The sequence below is a fragment of the Raphanus sativus genome, chromosome 7, assembly GCF_000801105.2.
Source record: "Raphanus sativus cultivar WK10039 chromosome 7, ASM80110v3, whole genome shotgun sequence".
Taxonomy (NCBI): Eukaryota; Viridiplantae; Streptophyta; class Magnoliopsida; order Brassicales; family Brassicaceae; genus Raphanus; species Raphanus sativus.
The window spans coordinates 4424049-4442901 of NC_079517.1; the positions used below are offsets into that span (position 1 = coordinate 4424049).

Here is an 18853-nt window from a genome sequence, read left to right on the forward strand (position 1 = left end):
GAATAACATGTTGTTAATATAAATTAAACTTGTTATTCAGTAACATTAAAAAGTTTGTTATGAGCACAGTCTATATATTATAAATTTATAGCATAAATTTGTGTTTAAATATTACTTTAAGCTATGACAAAAAGATGAAGTTCATAATGAACGTTTTATGAAACAACAATACTCTAAGCGTATACTGTAAAGGTAAAACGAATGTTAGAGTTGACAAAAAGATGACGGTTAGATAATATCATTATACTTATCATGAGTCTTTCTTCGAAACTTATAAAAGCAATGTATAAAAGTATTGCACTATGATCTTTTATTAATATTTTTAACAAAGAAGAAATATGTAAGAGAAATATCTGTGGCCCAACATGTCAAAATCGTAAAATAGTGGTAGAGCAAAATATGATATAGTCGGGTTTTATTATTTCAAGTAGAATAATTTTATATGGTATATAGTTTAATATATATATATATATATATTATTAAATGATACTTTTTACTCATATGGTTTTAAAATCATGTGTATCTTTTCATAATAAAAGTGTTAAACCATTGATCATTAATTTTTAACATAATAATTTTAATAGTTTTAGTCATATATTGTCATTTTTTAAAAATTCAAAATATAACATATAGGAAAAAATCTAAATTTTAATTTTATAGCTAATTCGATTGTTTAATTTATTTTAATAATATAAAATTAAACAAAAAATGATGGAGGAGATATAAATTGTTATCAAATCTTTATTATTAGAAAAATTAATTGTCATATATATATATATATTAGTCATTTATGGTAATTCCGTAGGTTTTATTTAAGGAAAGAAAATAAAATAGTAATTATATCTAGCGGAACAATCATAAATGCTTCCATCATAAATATCATATTATATCATCATATCATATAGTTTAACCAACGAATGTATCTAGCAACATATAAAAATTGAATGTGGACCTATTTATTTTTTAATTAAATGTAATTAATTACCTAATTGAGTGACACCTAAGCATTGGGATCTTTTTTAGGGCCTGACTGGTGTAACCGCAGCGGTTGCGGTTGCGGTTACGGGAGTTTGCGGGTGCGGGTAGTTGCGGTTTTAAACGTTTTCTAGAGATTTGTACGACTGGTACAGCTGTTAGAAATTGTTGCGTTTGCGGGACTCTTATGACTGGTAAACTACCAAACACAACATTTGTTAAATAATAATTTAACAATATTTACATTTTATGTAATTATAAAAATATTAAAAATCATAATAATATGATAAAAAATAAAATTTATATTTATAAAATCATATTATTCAATTTTAAAAATGTATAGAAAATATTTTAGTTTTGAATTTTTATAATATAAATTGAAATATAATATGAATACATTTTACAATTTCTATTATTTCAGTTGAAAATTTTTATTGGATATTTTTAGTATTATTTTTATTTATTATGTTTTTAAAGAAAAAAATTACATTCCCGCAACCGCCCGCAACCGCAAACGCTAGCTGGAACCAGCTTTTGATTTTAAGAGGTTCGGAGCGGTTTGAAGCGATTTGTAGCGTTTTCTGTGATTGTTTCGAAACGCCAACAACCGCTATGAACCGCAAAAGCTGCGTTTGCGGGTGGTAGCGGGAAAACCAGTCAGCCCCTTAATCATTACAAAATTGAGGTTACAATTTTTCAAATGTTTCTCTTTTAATATATAGGGGATTTTTTTGCTTAACTTTATAATACTACTGTTTCAAATTTGATTAAAGTTGTGCGTCTGTCTTATTGCGGGTGGGTCAATAAATTATTTATATTCCCGCAACTGGACACTATAATAATGCAAAAGTTGGAATTTATTTAAAGAAAAATATTAAATAAATCCCAACTTTTGCATTATTATAGTGTCCAGTTGCGGGAATATGAATAATTTATTGACCCACCCGTAATAAGACAGACGCACAACTTTATTCAAATTTGAAACAGTAGAATTAAGAAGTCGAGAAACCCATTTAAGAAACAACGAGAAAGTTTTAATCTTTTGCTGAATTTTGACTTGAGAGAAAAGGCTAAGAGGAAGAAGATACCTAGAATTAGGAGATTTGGTAAAGTAACTGTAACGACCCAATTCCGGCTACCGAGTTTGTTAGCACGCCAACGTCCATGCACACACCCACAGGTCCATATTTTTCTATAAATAGCCCCCCTCTCACATTGTTGTTGTCACCAAGTTCATCAAAGAAAAAAAAAAAAAAAAAAAGATAAAAGAGAGAAAAGAGTTGATGGGAGATTTGGGGGATGTTTTGTAGTGACTGAGCCACCACCAGAGCTCGCCGGAGTCGCCTCACGCAGTGATCACGTCCAGCTTGTCACCACCGATCGCAGCCCTAGGTAACCACCGCAAAACCACCATGCTTTTAGTTTAAGTTCGGCCGTTTTAGTAAAACACCCATAACTTCCTAACCACTGAGTATTTCGTGCATGCAAGACCATCATCGTGTTCCTCTCGACGAGACGAAGCCATAGCCACCGAAATCGTCGAAATCGGAGCTCAGACGAAGCCGTACGAGCCTCCAGAAGATCAGCCTTCGCGCGCGCGTGAAACAGACGCTCCGCCGTAACCTCGCCGGAGCCGCCGCGTCCGGCCGCCGTCAGTTCGCCGCCGGGAGTCCGCCGCCGCATCGCCACCGCACCGCCGCCGCCGCCGGTGACTTTCCCGGTAAGCCACCGTCCCTCCGCCGTCGCCGCCGGTGACCTCCGCCGGTGACTCGCCGGTGACTCGGCCACTCGGCCGAGTCGACTCGGTGAGTCAACTCGGTGACTCGGTCAACCGGTTGGTTTGACTGGTTTAAATTAATTGCGAATCGGTTAGGGTAAACCGGTTGGTTAAAATTAATTAGATTTCGGTTAGGGTAAACCGGTCGATTTAATTAATTAATTAATTTAATTTCGGTTAAGGTTAAACCGGGCGGTCCAATTGAAATCGATTTAGGTTAGACAAACCGGCCGGTTATCTCAAATTGATTTCTGGTCAAGGTTTGACCGGGTTGACCTTTGACCAGCGGGTTGACTTTTCCGTAGACTTTGACCAGACCCGTTTTCACCCGTTCGAAGGGCGTTCTGACCCGAAATTTCGCCCTGATTTCAGATTTGGAGTCTATTTGAGCATCTGGAGTTCATAGATACCACTTCTCTACATTTTCTAAGGTGAGGGCTTTTTCCGAACTTCTCGTACACGACTTAGGATTCCGAATAAATATAATTTATTTTTAATATGTTCCGTCTGCTTGAAATCGAGTCTGTCATTGCTTGTTTAGTTTAGGTTGCTTGCTTAAACCGGAACTAGGGTGTTAGATGGTTCAACATTGATTGCTTCACTTAATGTCATTTCATCCTTAGTTAGATTTGTTTGTAGACGGCTAAAGGAAGGTGTTCCTGTAGCTTGTTTGGAGGTTACAGCCGCCTTAGTCGACCGGTTAAGCTGTAACCTAGGTGGGTCGATAAATCGTCTACGGGCGGTGATACCGAGCACTATCTCGGGCGGGTGTTGTTATGTTGTATTTTGGCCTGTTAGTGGGCAGCGGGTGTGCACCTCGCTAGGACCATTGTTTGATGTTTGGGTACTTTAGGTACCGTGATTGTACGTATTAAGATTAAATTATTTTTATCCGTTATTCTATGTCTATGTCTATGAAGTTTCGGGATTAGCATCCCATACCTCACTGAGCGACTCCCCTGTTGCTCACCCCTCCTTCTTTCCCCTTTCAGGTGAGACCACCGAGCAGGAGTGATTCTACTGGACGGATGCTTTTGAGTGCTATTGGGCTTTTGGGCTTTTTATCACATCTATCGTTATCTACTTTTAGGTCTTCGGGCTTTTATCTTTCGTTTATGTTATTTCGTATTTTCGGACTTACGGATTTATGTTGTTATTTTTATTTCGGATGTTATCGTTATTTACGGATTTGACCTTACGGTATTGTGATGACGTGGATGTGGACTGTGGTATATTATATATGGAGATTATTATTATTATTATTATGATATTTTATTATTATCGGATTTTCGAGAGTGACGGGTGTCACAGTTTTTGGTATCAGAGCCGTGTTCCGTCCCGGTTCTGTCCCGGGATGACGATTTTTGGAGACTCGGTTTTTATTCGGTTTTAATCGGCTTTCAAACATTTTTGGGGGTTTGGGTATTTTAAAAATAAAAACCAATAGCACCTCTCCGTTCGGTACACTCCTTTAAATTTTCAACAGAAGTTAACAGATTTGTCTTCTTTTCAGATGCCGCCAAGGAGAGCTACTCGTGCCCAGATCGCCAGAGATGCTAGAGAGGCTCAGGATGAGCATGCTCAGCCCGCGGTTCCTCAGGTTGACCAGGAGGCTATGAGACGGATGGTTCAGGATGCTGCTAGACAGGCTGCTCAGGAGGCAGTTCAGCAGATTGCTCAGGAGACAGCCAGGCAAGCCGCTCAAGAGGCTGCCCGGGTAGCTGCACAGGAGGTTGCTCGTCAGTTGGCTGCAGCTCAGCAGGGCCCTCAGGTTCATGTGCAGCAGGGTCCGCAGATTCAGGTTCAGCAGGCTCCACCAGTTCAGGCTCAGCAGGATCATCAGATTCCCGATCAGCAGGTTCCTCTTCCTCAGGTCCCATTGCAGCATGTTCCAGCCCAGCAGTTTGCTCAGGGTGTTCAGGATCTACCACCACCACCACCGCGACCCCAGGTTTACCAGGCTTATGATGAGTCATTCTACAGATTGACGCGCCATATGAGGGACATGGATATGGAGCATTTTAGCGGGACAATAGATCCCATAGCAGCGCACGATTGGAAGTTAGCGCTTAAGCGGAAGTTGGAGATTATTGAGTGTCCACCGGAGTTGTCTCTCAGATTGACTATGCAGTACTTGCGTGGAGATGCTCTTGTTTGGTGGGAAGGAATTCGATTGGATCATGATGGACCCGAGAGGCTTACTTTTGAAGATTTCATCAGGGAGTTTGATAGGAAGTACTTTCCGGAAGAGGCTATGGATAAGCAGAGGAGTGATTTTGATCATGTGAGCCAGGGGGAGATGTCAGTAAGAGAATATGAGCGGAAGTTTAACCAACTTCGCAGATTTGCTGGAGGTGGTATTACAGAAAAAGACTTGATCAGGAGGTTTTTGAAGGGGATGCGAGTGGATATTCGCAACAGATGCCGTGTTGTTACTTACCAGAGATTGGGAGATTTGGTAGAGAAAGCTGCTGAGCAGGAGGAAGGTTTGGCAGAAGAGAAGAAGCTTGCTCGAGCAGCTCAGATTAAGTCTGGGAAAGCTCCGGAGTCCCAGAGGAGAGCAGTGGACCATTCAAGACTACCGAGTTGTACTCGTTGCCACCGCCGTCATGTTGGTCAGTGTACCAAGTGTTTTACTTGTGGTCAGTTGGGACATGTTTCGAGGTATTGTCGGGTCATTCCAGTGGATACGACTCCAGTCAAGCAGATTCCCGCGCCAGCAGTGGCAAACCCGATTTGTTATGGTTGTAAACAGTCGGGTCACATCTTCAGGGATTGCCCGAGGAGAGGCAATGCAGCACTTCCACCACCACCCAAGCGCCTAGCTATTGCTCCACGTGTGTTCACGGTTGGAGATGCCCAGGGAGCCGAGCCGATAGCGGGTAAGCTTCTTATTCAGACTTGTTGTGTTCTGAGTATTTTGGTTTTGTGGTTATCATTTGTAGTTAGTAAAAATCTCGTGTAGGATTGGTTTCGGTTGGAGGTGAGCCAGCTCACACCTTATTCGATTCGGGAGCTTCTCACAGTTTCGTGAGCCCGCGTTTGGTCAAATCATGGTCTTTCCGGGGTGTCTTCGAACCGAAGGCTAAGCAGATTCAGACCGCCGGCACAGAGAGATTGGGAACAATCGGAGTTCATCGTAATGTACCGGTTATGCTTGGAGGAGTTGACTTGCTTGGAGATTTGACGGAGATGGAGATGAGTTTCTACGACGTCATACTTGGGATGGATTGGTTGACGAGACATCGAGTTGTATTAGATTGCCCGGAAGCAAAAGTTAGTATTCCAAGAGCAGAGGGAAGATTACATTTGAGAGAACCCAGACATATCAAGGGGTTTCTATTGTCTCCATGTTGCGTGCAGAGGATTTACTAGACAAAGGAGCTGAGGGATTTTTGGCGACCATTTCGATGGTTAATGATGATGATAAGCAGGAGCTGCATGATATTCCAGTAGTTGCTGAGTATGCAGATGTTTTTGAGGCCTTAAAAGGGCCACCGCCAGCTAGAAGTGACGTTCTTACTATCGAGGTGGAACCAGGGACAGCACCAGTTTCACGAGCTCCTTACCGTTTAGCTCCAGCAGAGATGGCTGAGTTGAAGAAGCAGTTGGAGGAATTATTAGACAGGGGTCTTATCAGGCCGAGTACTTCACCATGGGGAGCACCAGTATTGTTTGTGAAGAAGAAGGATGGGAGTCTCAGGCTTTGTATCGACTACAGAGGGTTGAACAAAGTTACCATCAAGAATAAGTATCCACTCCCGCGTATCGATGAGTTGTTAGATCAGTTGCAGGGAGCTTCATGGTTTTCTAAGATTGACTTAGCGTCAGGATACCATCAGATTGCCATAGCTGAGGGTGATGTGCGGAAGACGGCTTTCCGTACACGCTATGGACACTATGAGTTTGTTGTGATGCCATTTGGGTTGACGAACGCACCGGCAGCATTCATGAAGCTAATGAATGATGTGTTCCGTGAGCATTTGGATAAGTGTGTGATCGTTTTCATCGACGATATCTTGATTTATTCTCGGAGTAGAGAAGAGCATGCTGAGCACTTACGGATTGTGTTGGGGAAGCTTAGAGAGCATCAATTGTTTGCTAAGTTGAGTAAGTGCAGCTTCTGGCAGAGAAAGATTGGATTTTTGGGTCATGTGGTTTCAGAAGAGGGAGTTTCTGTAGATCCGGAAAAGATTAAAGCTATTTCAGAGTGGCCGACACCTAAGAGTGCGACAGAGATCCGCAGTTTTCTTGGTTTAGCAGGATACTACAGGAATTTCGTCAAGGGTTTTTCTAGCATTGCAAAGCCAATGACAAAGTTAACGGGCAAGGACGTCAAGTTTGAATGGACAGATGAGTGCTCGGAGAGTTTTGCTGAGTTGAAGCGACATCTGACACAGACGCCAGTTTTGGCACTCCCGAGGCCAGGGTTTCCATACGAGGTTTACACCGATGCATCAGGTACTGGATTGGGATGTGTATTGATGCAGGAGGGTAAGGTCATTGCTTATGCATCACGACAGTTGAGGCCTCACGAGGCTAATTATCCTACGCACGATTTGGAGTTAGCGGCCGTTGTCTTTGCATTGAAGATTTGGAGATCATATTTGTATGGAGAGAAGGTGAAGATTCTCACAGATCACAAGAGTCTGAAGTACATCTTTACTCAGACGGACTTGAACTTAAGGCAGCGCAGATGGATGGAGTTGTTAGCAGACTATAATTTGGAAATCACTTATCATCCGGGGAAAGCCAATCAGGTGGCAGATGCTTTGAGTAGGCGCAGAAGTGATGTTTCAGGAACCAGAGAGGTTCAGGAGTTTACTGGGATGCTAGCTAGTCTCAGATTGTGTGCCACTTCTGTAGACGGAGAGACAGTTGGTCTCGAGGCCGTGGAGCAGGCAGATTTGCTATGGAGGATACGCAAAGCTCAGGAGGCAGATGAGGCTTTGCGTAAGCAGATTGAGATCGAGAGTGTTGGATATCATACAGCATCGAGTGGGATGTTCATGTACCGGAACCGGATTTGTGTGCCCAGTGATGAGCTGTTAAGAAAGGAGATCTTACGGCAAGCACACCACTCGCGTTTCTCTATTCATCCGGGGAATACTAAGATGTACAGAGACTTGAAGCGTTATTATCATTGGCCGGGTATGAAAAAGGATGTTGCTACATTTGTATCGCAGTGTCAGACTTGTCAGTTGGTGAAGGCTGAGCACCAGGTTCCTAGCGGGTTATTGCAAAACCTGCCGTTGCCGGAGTGGAAATGGGACATGGTGACTATGGATTTTGTATTGGGGTTACCGACTACTTCAGGAGGGAAGAATGCCATATGGGTAATTGTGGATAGATTGACCAAATCAGCCCATTTCTTAGCGGTTAAGAAGAACGATGGAGCGAGTCAATTGGCACAGATTTACATCGATGAGATTGTGAGATTGCACGGAGTTCCTGTCAGCATTGTATCGGATCGAGACGTGAAGTTTACGTCCATATTTTGGGGAGCCTTTCAGAAGGCACTTGGGACGAAGGTCCATATGAGCACAGCTTACCACCCGCAGACCGACGGTCAGTCCGAGAGGACTATTCAGACTTTAGAGGATATGTTGAGAGCTTGCGTTCTAGATTGGGGAGGAAGTTGGGCAAAGTATCTACCTTTAGCGGAATTTGCCTACAACAACAATTATCACTCGAGCATTAAGATGGCACCGTATGAGGCTCTTTACGGTAGACCTTGTCGCACTCCACTTTGTTGGACAGAAGTTGGGGAGCGACGTGAGATAGAACCAGCAATGGTGCAAGAGACGGTAGAGCAGGTAGAGATGCTCAAGAGACGGCTTAAAGAAGCCCATGACCGCCAGAAGAGTTATGCAGATAAGCGGCGAAAAGATTTGGAGTTCCAGGTTGGCGACCTGGTATACCTGAAAATGAGAACGTTTCAGGGAGGATCTAAGACTCGGAAGCTAAAGAAGCTTAAACCGAGATACATGGGACCATTTCCTATTTTGGAGCGGATTGGGGCAGTTGCATACCGACTGAATTTATCGGCAGAGTTATCAGACTTCCATGACGTGTTTCATGTTTCTGTTTTGAGGAAAGTCGTTAGAGAGCCAGAGCTCATTTTGCAGCAGCCACCAAGTGATCTTGGCAAAGATTTATGTGCGCCGTGTAAGCCAGTGGAGATTTTGGATCGCCAAATGAAAACAGATAAGGGTATGATGACCATGTTGGTCAAGGTTCGTTGGGAGAGAGACGGGATCCAGGAGGAGACCTGGGAGCCCGAGCTACAAATGAGGATTGACTATCCAGAGTTGTTTCGGGATATTATCGGACAGTCTATTGGTGACTCGAATTCGGGGACGAATTCCGTGTTAGTGGGGGAGAATTGTAACGACCCAATTCCGGCTACCGAGTTTGTTAGCACGCCAACGTCCATGCACACACCCACAGGTCCATATTTTTCTATAAATAGCCCCCCTCTCACATTGTTGTTGTCACCAAGTTCATCAAAGAAAAAAAAAAAAAAAAAAAAGATAAAAGAGAGAAAAGAGTTGATGGGAGATTTGGGGGATGTTTTGTAGTGACTGAGCCACCACCAGAGCTCGCCGGAGTCGCCTCACGCAGTGATCACGTCCAGCTTGTCACCACCGATCGCAGCCCTAGGTAACCACCGCAAAACCACCATGCTTTTAGTTTAAGTTCGGCCGTTTTAGTAAAACACCCATAACTTCCTAACCACTGAGTATTTCGTGCATGCAAGACCATCATCGTGTTCCTCTCGACGAGACGAAGCCATAGCCACCGAAATCGTCGAAATCGGAGCTCAGACGAAGCCGTACGAGCCTCCAGAAGATCAGCCTTCGCGCGCGCGTGAAACAGACGCTCCGCCGTCACCTCGCCGGAGCCGCCGCGTCCGGCCGCCGTCAGTTCGCCGCCGGGAGTCCGCCGCCGCGTCGCCACCGCACCGCCGCCGCCGCCGGTGACTTTTCCGGTAAGCCACCGTCCCTCCGCCGTCGCCGCCGGTGACCTCCGCCGGTGACTCGCCGGTGACTCGGCCACTCGGCCGAGTCGACTCGGTGAGTCAACTCGGTGACTCGGTCAACCGGTTGGTTTGACTGGTTTAAATTAATTGCGAATCGGTTAGGGTAAACCGGTTGGTTAAAATTAATTAGATTTCGGTTAGGGTAAACCGGTCGATTTAATTAATTAATTAATTTAATTTCGGTTAAGGTTAAACCGGGCGGTCCAATTGAAATCGATTTAGGTTAGACAAACCGGCCGGTTATCTCAAATTGATTTCTGGTCAAGGTTTGACCGGGTTGACCTTTGACCAGCGGGTTGACTTTTCCGTAGACTTTGACCAGACCCGTTTTCACCCGTTCGAAGGGCGTTCTGACCCGAAATTTCGCCCTGATTTCAGATTTGGAGTCTATTTGAGCATCTGGAGTTCATAGATACCACTTCTCTACATTTTCTAAGGTGAGGGCTCTTTCCGAACTTCTCGTACACGACTTAGGATTCCGAATAAATATAATTTATTTTTAATATGTTCCGTCTGCTTGAAATCGAGTCTGTCATTGCTTGTTTAGTTTAGGTTGCTTGCTTAAACCGGAACTAGGGTGTTAGATGGTTCAACATTGATTGCTTCACTTAATGTCATTTCATCCTTAGTTAGATTTGTTTGTAGACGGCTAAAGGAAGGTGTTCCTGTTAGCTTGTTTGGAGGTTACGCCGCCTTAGTCGACCGGTTAAGCTGTAACCTAGGTGGGTCGATAAATCGTCTACGGGCGGTGTACCGAGCACTATCTCGGGTGGGTGTTGTTATGTTGTATTTTGGCCTGTTAGTGGGCAGCGGGTGTGCACCTCGCTAGGACCATTGTTTGATGTTTGGGTACTTTAGGTACCGTGATTGTACGTATTAAGATTAAATTATTTTTATCCGTTATTCTATGTCTATGTCTATGAATTTCGGGATTAGCATCCCATACCTCACTGAGCGACTCCCCTGTTGCTCACCCCTCCTTCTTTCCCCTTTCAGGTGAGACCACCGAGCAGGAGTGATTCTACTGGACGGATGCTTTTGAGTGCTATTGGGCTTTTGGGCTTTTTATCACATCTATCGTTATCTACTTTTAGGCCTTCGGGCTTTTATCTTTCGTTTATGTTATTTCGTATTTTCGGACTTACGGATTTATGTTGTTATTTTTATTTCGGATGTTATCGTTATTTACGGATTTGACCTTACGGTATTGTGATGACGTGGATGTGGACTGTGGTATATTATATATGGAGATTATTATTATTATTATTATGATATTTTATTATTATCGGATTTTCGAGAGTGACGGGTGTCACAGTAACCCTAGAAAGAAAGAAGAAGCATTTAGTTTCTCTTCTTCGATCGGGACACTGGAAGTGAAAAGAAAAAACAGCTCAATTTGAACAAGGGAGAGAGATGAGAGAGATGAGAGAGATGGATCTTCTCTCTTGTCTGTGAAAAAGTTTGGGACAGAGAGAAGAGTAAAGTGATTTATGTGAACCCCTATTATCGAAATAACTCCAATTTTACTCACGCTCCCTGTCTCTGCTTCTGTCGGATCCGGTTTTTGTCCGGTTCGGTATCACCGGTCTATTCTTTTTTTTACCAAATTAATTTAAATGTATTACTAGCCTTATTTTCAAAAAGAGATTGGCAGACTAATAATAACTTAACATCATATTTTGATGTTATAAAAACGTTATATGCCACTATATTACACTTACTGTTCTAATCCTAGTGTTCTTGTCTTAGAATAGATCGAACTAAAGAGAGAGAGAGAGAGAGTCGTATGACTTAGAGATGAATGAATTGTTATTATTCCATGAGTAATGAGTTCCTTATATAGGATTACATAACTTGGAGACAAAGTCTAATAACTTGGAGTAGGGAACAAGTAACTTGGAGTAGGGAACAAGTAAATCTAGAACATTCCATAATAGACATCACACAATATTCATAACACTTCCCCTTGATGTCCATTATGCGTGTAAGATGCTATCTCGTTAAAAACCGAGATTGTAATGCCATAACCGTCTAGAGTTTGTAATGCGTTTGGAATACTGCCTCGTTAAAACCTTTCCATGGTAAACCCAAAAACCCAATGTGGTAAAAACGGGAAGCCATGGATAGGAAAAAGAGTACAGCCGCATTACTTCCCCTGAAGTGAACATCACTGAAGGCTTCTCAGTGCTCGCATACCAATCTACTGCATAAGCTTCCTGAGCGTGCATGTTGGTAATGCCTTAGTGAAGAGGTCGGCTGAGTTCTCGCTTGATCTGACTTGGAGTACCTTGACCTCTCCTTCTTTCTGAAGATTGTGGGTGAAGAAGAACTTGGGGAGAACATGCTTAGTCTTGTCACCCTTGATGTAACCATCTTTGAGCTGAGCTATGCAGGCTGCATTGTCTTCGTAAAGAACGGTCGGCTCGTCTTTACCATCCGTGATCCCACATGCTGTCCGAATATGGTGTGTCATGAGTCTCAACCAGACACACTCTCTGCTTGCTTCATGGATCGCCAATATATCCGAGTGATTGGATGATGTGGCTGATATAGTCTACTTGACTGATCTCCATGAAATGGTCGTGCCTCCATATGTGAAAACATAGCCGGTTTGGGACTTAGCACTGTGTGGATTGGACTGGTAACCTGCATCAACAAAATGCTTTCATGATATTCATGGTCCATTCGGATCATATGGTTTATCTCTCTTAGATAAATTCGACCATGAATGTCTTTGTATGTCCATGATCTGTCCGGATCATGACATCATCCATAATCCATCCGGATTATGTTCTTGTCCACTATATATCTTATTCATATCCTTTGACCAAAACTCTTTATGAACTTTTTGTATATGTCCACGGTCTGTTCATGAAGTGGCTATTGTGTTATAGTTTGAAGTTTAATCAAAACTAAGCCACTTTTTGGTCAATAGGACGTTCCTCTCACTTGGATGGTTTAGGTCGGATTTAAGACCTAGAGGAACTGGTCGGAACAAGCTGGACGGGATGGATTGGTCGGGACCAATGATGATTAAGGTCGAACTAGGTCGGACATGATCCTAGTCGGTATGGTTCCCTTTGGTCGTGAATCTGATGGATTCTCAGACCATTTGATCAATCTATTCTTGGTACGTTGGATCATAGATCCCAACATTCATATACGGCTAATGATCTCTACTATAGATCATCGTAGTCTCTTCATAGCCTTTCCAAGAATCAATCATCTTAATCATCCTTTCTTTAAGTATAAACACAAGGAATATATTGACTACTATATGGACTGATCTGAAACGTTCTTATAGAACTTTCTACTATGCATCACTTAGTCTTATCATATCGTGTGTACATACACGCATGCAGCTGCATTTCAGTCCATGAACAACGCAGGAACGATGTTGTTCTATGAGAACTTTTTTCTCATTTCTCAAGGTATCTTATGTTACCTTTATATATATCCAGTGAGATATCAATTGTCTACTACATCTTTCTTATATGCCCAGATATTTATCAATTTCGATATTGGGTAGTAGCATTCACCACATAGGAATTTATTTCCTTGTTCCTTAGTCCCTGTGAGTATCCTTGTGTGATCAAGCCATTCCTTTGAATGCTTTATGTAGCAACATGTACGACCACTTGTCTGTACTTTCATGTTCTACAGCTCACGATTTTCTTTTCCTCACAAGACTCATCTATTCACTGGTTAGATGGCGTCTATCTTATGTATTTGGCCAATACGCCCATCATATACATTCTTTACCATAACTCCACGTCCCATTCATTTCTCTATGATGAGTACTCTTACGTGGGTTAGTGATCCTCGCATATCTCTTATGCTCAAGTGCTTTTTCTTTATCACTTATGAGTGTGTGTATGTGTCGACACCTTATATAATGTTCCTTCGCGTTCTATCGCGTTCTAGACATGATACAATCGATTGAGATTTTATTCTTATCAGGATCATTGAATACTTTGTAGTTTGCAAGGCTACATTGTATGATACCTGTACCTTAGGACCGGCCGGTCTTATCTCATTGTCTAGTATGGTTTCTCTTTCATGAACCCGGATCTATCATTATGAGCACCTTATCTCTTTCTATCCGAGGTTCCTTGTATATGGAACATACTGGTCTATCTTGTATAAACTTCTACAGCAACTTGATTATGTCTCTACTAGGACATTTATATAGTGGTGCTAAGCTGGTATGACTTAGTCATTCTTTCGGGTCTGTCTGGCTATCATTCTTTCTTTGTTTATGGACGTCCAGTACATATATATCTGGTCCGAGGATCTTTGCCAAGACTTGGATGGTTAAAACCATTCCACTTTTACTTTTTATTTACCAGCTTATAGCTTTCTCCATGATGTTGGATAGTCGGATTCATCTTGTATGTAATCCGTGTACCTTGGCCACAATATGATCACCTTTGTTTGGCTCATGATCTCATTAAATTCGTGGGAGAAAGATCATGTTCTCTTATCCAACATATATTCCCGATTTTCATCTCATCCTTAGATGAGGTATTCCATCCTAGATGGCACATAGGTATGTGGTGGTTTATCCATAAAGTCTTAGGATGGTCTATATCTGGATTATGACCCTTTATCATCTTTAGACGGGAATATCTATGCTCACTTTATATGGCCTGATGTATCTTATCTTTCATACATGTATTCTTGTGGTGTACCCAAGCTTATAGACTTTTGAAGTCTCAACCTAATAGGTTATGCCTTATACGGCCAAGCTATAATGCCTTATGGCCTTCGGCCAGGCTTATCATGTTTGGGTTTTATAGTATGGTCATGGACCACACGGAGTGTTTATTCTCCCCCTCATGAACATGCTAAAAAATATGTTTGTTTGTCCTCACTTAAACGTAATGCTTGGACGGCCAACATGGTTTTAAACCATGATACACGAATTTGTGGTCTGGTCATGATCACGGGTTTTGTCCTCACTACCCTCATGATCAGATTATACTTTCGTGTTACTTGGAACAATGAAGCCTACTGAGTTTCCCTTGTGTACATGTTTCACAACGTGAGATCTTATGGGATAACTCTTTGTGCCTTATTAATCAAGTTCGGACCAGGATGGCTAATCCGGTCATGCCATAAAGTGTATAAATTCGTTGGTGAACCTTACTGGTTACCTAGGCTTTTATGCCTTATCACACTGATCCTTAGCATAGTATTAGATCAGTAGGGAGAATGTAGTCTCGACCTCTTTTATATGTATGCCTTTGGCGATTTTCATAAGCTAAAGGAACATTTCCTTTTTCTTTGCTTTGCCCATTGGTTTATTATTGAAACCATTTTGATGTGGCTTGTAATGCCATTTCGACCTTTACTCCCTCCTCGGCCATGATTGGATCTACAACCACGGTTACTGTGGTATCCTTGTCCACGGCCAGTGGGGATTTTGGGTCTCTCTCAATGGGTCTTAGGTGATAAATTTCGTGCCTCTTAAGGCCATGCCTTAGGCGTGGTGGTCTAGACATACTCTTCTCGAGTTTTCATTCTCATTTGTCAATCAAAAATATTTTTCAAGCAAATTAATCAATGAAGATAAAAGAAAAACTTTTATTAATGCTATGAAATTTTGAATGACAAAACACCAAATCATAAGTATGAAGTCAGAATGTTTAAAGGCTTTAGACAATGGTCTAGCCGGCCACTCCATCTGTTACTTTGGACGTGGCTCCCATGGATTCTTCATCATCACTATCTGCCTCATAGCCGCTCATATCATCTTTCATCTGATTCATCTGTTCATTTTGAGATAAGTATAAGAACAGATCGTTGTATGTGGTGAAACCTTTATCTCGATAGGTTAGTTGTAGGAATAGATCTTTTGGATCTGCTGTGGAGAAAACTTTTTCAAGTAATTTCTCCTCTGTCAACTTTTCACCATAAAACATCAGTGTATGAGCTACTTTAGATAGAGCATAATTGTATTTTTCCACGGACCCAAAGTCCCGGAAACTAAGGCTCATCCACTCATGCCTTGCCTTTGGTAATATCACCTTAGTGTATCTGGACTTTAACTCTTTCCAAAGGCATCGAAGGCTTTGTATATCTTGGTACTGATTTCTCAGTTCCACATTGAGATGATGGCGCATTACTGTTAATGCCTTATATTTCTCATTCTCGGTTCCATGATCATCTTTGATGATACATTCACTAAGACCTTCTATCGTTAGTATAACCGAGATATTTATTGCCCATCTTAGATAGTTCTCTCCAGAGATATCTAGGGTATCATAGTCCATGGGTTGGAATCTCAACATCTGAAATCATATCAAAATGATTTAAGTGTTAGTACATACAATTTCTGATGCCATTGGCTATCCAAGAAATAAAAGGCACTCGGCCAGTATGTAAACAATAAGCCATACGGCTTGTGTGTGTAATCAATGCCTTTCGGCCACTCATGATCACACGGCCATCTTTGCGTGATCAATGCCTTACGGCTATTATTCAATCAGGATCACACGGCCAGCAAACAAATAAGAGGGCCACACGGCCAGTTTGCATTCTTTTAGAAATTTATTTTCTCATAACTCATCAATCTCTTAATCAACTTGTTTGATTTATAAATCCCTTGAAAATAGTGGGATGGACGAGTGCATGGTCTAGCCATACCATATGGTATGCTACATCGACCCATGCGGTTTAATGGTCTAGTAGTACCATTCGGTACACTTTCTCGACCAAATAAAACGGATCGTGATTTAGCTGCACTGTGGTGCGCATCATCCATCACCGGTGATTCTGGATCATCGAGGATCACCGTGGATCACCTTGGATCACTGATCATCGTAGATCATCGAGGATCATCATGGATCATAGATCAACGCGGATCATTGTGGATGATCACCGTGAATCACAGGTGAAAAATCTAGTTGCACCTGAGGGTGAACATCATCGACCATTGATTTTGTTTTATGGTCTAATCGTACTTAAGAGTACGTATCATCGACCTTTACTTCATATGGTCTAGTCATACCTATTGGTATGCATCATTGACCTAAAAGAAAATCATGGTCTAGCCACACTATGGTGTGCATCATCGACCAAAAGATGTGGAAAACATTAACCTTATGTTTTGTTTGGACATATAGCGTGTCATCCTTAAAGGGGTATCCCTTGTTGTCCATACAAAACGAAAGTCATGTAATCACATGCTTTATATTTTAGGGTTTAGAGTTTCTTAAAATCGGACTTAAACTTTAAGGATTAGGGTATAAAATTCAAATCTGATTTTAGGATTAGGTTAAACATTGACCTTAAATTTTGTTTGGACATATAGCGTGTCATCCTTAAAGGGGTATCACTTGTTGTCCATACAAAACTAAAGTCATGTAAAACTATTAAGGGTTTAGGGTTTTGATTTTAAAATAAAACAAGAACTAAAATCAACCAAATCAAATCGCAAAACCTTTTAAATCGGATTTAAGATGAAGAGAAGTTTGAAATCCGAATTGCTTGAACCACAAGTAAAGATTAGGGTTCTTGAGATCTTACCTTAATCTTTGCCGAGCTTTTCTCCTTGGTTCCTCTTTTAGAAACCTTTAATAATCAACAATGAAAGTTTCAAAGTTGGATTAGTATGAGATCTAAGAACAATAGATATCGAAATTAAAAGAGATAAGGAGTTGGCGGCTATTAGGGTTTTGGATGATCTTTGACGGCGCGGCTTGCACTGGAAGGTGACGGCGCGTCTGAAGTCGGATTGCTGCGTGGTCTTCGGCGCTGGATTCCTCTCGTCAAGAGCTTCAGTTTGATATATTACTCGCCGTCTGGATCCTTACGGTTAGGGAGATATGGCTGTTTGAAGTTACGGCCGAAATTAGGATTTTTGTGATCGCCGAATTTTAGCTAGGGTTTAGAGTCTCGTGCTGATAACGTGTTCTAATCCTAGTGTTCTTGTCTTAGAATAGATCGAACTAAAGAGAGAGAGAGAGAGTCGTATGACTTAGAGATGAATGAATTGTTATTATTCCATGAGTAATGAGTTCCTTATATAGGATTACATAACTTGGAGACAAAGTCTAATAACTTGGAGTAGGGAACAAGTAACTTGGAGTAGGGAACAAGTAAATCTAGAACATTCCATAATAGACATCACACAATATTCATAACACTTACGTGGTTTTCTTCTACAAAAAATAATAATAATAAACATATGTTAACCAGAATAGTAAACCAGACCAGCATAGTTAACCACTAATCTAATAATGGATGCCCATTAATTAGTAGTCCAAAATGTGTTAGTGTTAGTTTCGGACTAGAGGCCCACTAAAATTCGCATCCCTCCAATCCACTAAATGGTTTCACGCATCAATATGGGCTTTATAGACCATAATACCCGTGAACCCAACTCATTGGACTACTAAAACTATTAGCTTCAAGCTTCAGCCTATTATTGTTTTCGTTTTCCTTTATGTGTTTAGTCTGAAGTCGGAACTCTTTGATTTTACTACTATGAAGTCAATTTAATTCAGTCATTTCTTTTATAAACTCTATCTGCTGTTCCGGTCGGCTCTGAAAGAAATATATTTGATGATATAGAGTGGACTGGCTATCATACTATCTGATCCGAATTTAGGATATGTTCCGACTAATGCCAAAAGTGAACTGATATGTTACGATCCACCATGTCAATCACTTGAGCCGAAACTTAAATTCAGATTGGCCAGATAGTAATATAATTTAATTTAAAGAAAATCGAATTCAGAATTGATATAGTACATACTAAACCCCAAAAAATTATCACTAGGCTATGTGGTTGTATTCGTGACTCATGAATTTCAGAACAGTATATCAAGTCTCGGCTTTGAGTCGCTCTAATAAATTTGGCGTCGTACGATTTCCTCTATCCATCTCCTCTCTTCTTGGTCGTTCTAAACTTCCAATGCTCGTTTGCCTTATTTTCTTGTTGTAGTCTTTGTTCTTTTTGTGGGTTTCTTTATTTACTCTAAATTTATATTTTGGCTTTCAAGTTTTCGGAATTGGTCTCTCCGATTATGGAGCTCTGGTTTTGAAGATTTAGG

The 18853-nt window shown here is 41.4% G+C and overlaps 1 protein-coding gene and 1 long non-coding RNA gene across 4 annotated transcripts; one reads left to right on the forward strand and one right to left on the reverse strand.

Moving 5' to 3' along the window:
• Positions 1-2082: 2082 nt before the first annotated feature.
• Positions 2083-5723, forward strand: LOC108815200 (uncharacterized). 3 transcript variants are annotated; one of them, XM_056990187.1, is made up of 5 exons: positions 2083-2155; positions 2286-2367; positions 2465-2695; positions 3125-3183; positions 4266-5723. In XM_056990187.1, exon 5 carries the CDS (start codon positions 4266-4268, stop codon positions 5715-5717), a length of 1452 nt encoding a protein of 483 aa, XP_056846167.1. In that variant the 5' UTR covers positions 2083-2155; positions 2286-2367; positions 2465-2695; positions 3125-3183; the 3' UTR covers positions 5718-5723. The 3 variants fall into 3 exon arrangements, 2 of the variants coding, with proteins under 2 accessions (XP_056846167.1, XP_056846166.1); XM_056990186.1 differs by lacking the exon at positions 2083-2155 and having other exon boundaries at positions 2172-2367; XR_008936395.1 differs by lacking the exons at positions 2083-2155; positions 4266-5723 and adding an exon at positions 3745-4252 and having other exon boundaries at positions 2178-2367.
• A 5862-nt stretch (positions 5724-11585) lies between these two features.
• LOC130497434 (uncharacterized) lies at positions 11586-17876 on the reverse strand. Its single transcript, XR_008936421.1, has 2 exons — positions 17325-17876; positions 11586-12440 (listed from the first exon to the last, which is right to left on the reverse strand). It is a non-coding gene; the product is annotated as an uncharacterized LOC130497434 (long non-coding RNA).
• Positions 17877-18853: the final 977 nt, after the last annotated feature.